This window comes from Penaeus monodon, chromosome 21 (assembly GCF_015228065.2).
Source record: "Penaeus monodon isolate SGIC_2016 chromosome 21, NSTDA_Pmon_1, whole genome shotgun sequence".
Classification (NCBI taxonomy): domain Eukaryota; kingdom Metazoa; phylum Arthropoda; class Malacostraca; order Decapoda; family Penaeidae; genus Penaeus; species Penaeus monodon.
This window is the reverse complement of record NC_051406.1, coordinates 2,864,926-2,865,196: the sequence shown is the minus strand read 5'-3', so window position 1 is coordinate 2,865,196 and position 271 is coordinate 2,864,926. Positions and strand designations below refer to the sequence as shown.

General features: G+C 53.9%; 1 protein-coding gene across 1 annotated transcript in view; it reads right to left on the bottom strand.

Annotated features, from left to right (window-relative positions):
• Positions 1 to 271, bottom strand: part of LOC119586104 (synapse-associated protein 1-like) — a gene marked incomplete at its 5' end in the record, with an annotated part of 123,898 nt that overhangs the window by 23,129 nt on the left and 100,498 nt on the right. Inside the window, 1 exon segment of the mRNA XM_037934796.1 lies at positions 49 to 181. Coding sequence (XP_037790724.1) covers positions 49 to 181 — 133 coding nt within the window.

Genomic DNA, 271 nt, shown 5'->3' with positions numbered 1-271 from the left:
TTCTTAAAAGGACCTCGCCCCCCCCCAGAACGGACTCACGGCGGGTACACAGAGCGAGGATCTCCTCCTTGAGGCCCTCCTCGTCAGGGTAGCCCACCCATGGGGGCAGCGCCTCGCCGCCCTTGCCGCCCTTGGCCTTGATGAACGCCTCCTGCTCCTTGTTGAACTCACTCAGCAACGTCTGCAACGAAAAAAAATAAAAAGGGTTATAATTCGCTGAAATATTGCACTGGTCATGAAATATTATTCTCTGATGAATCTCTGCAGCGCT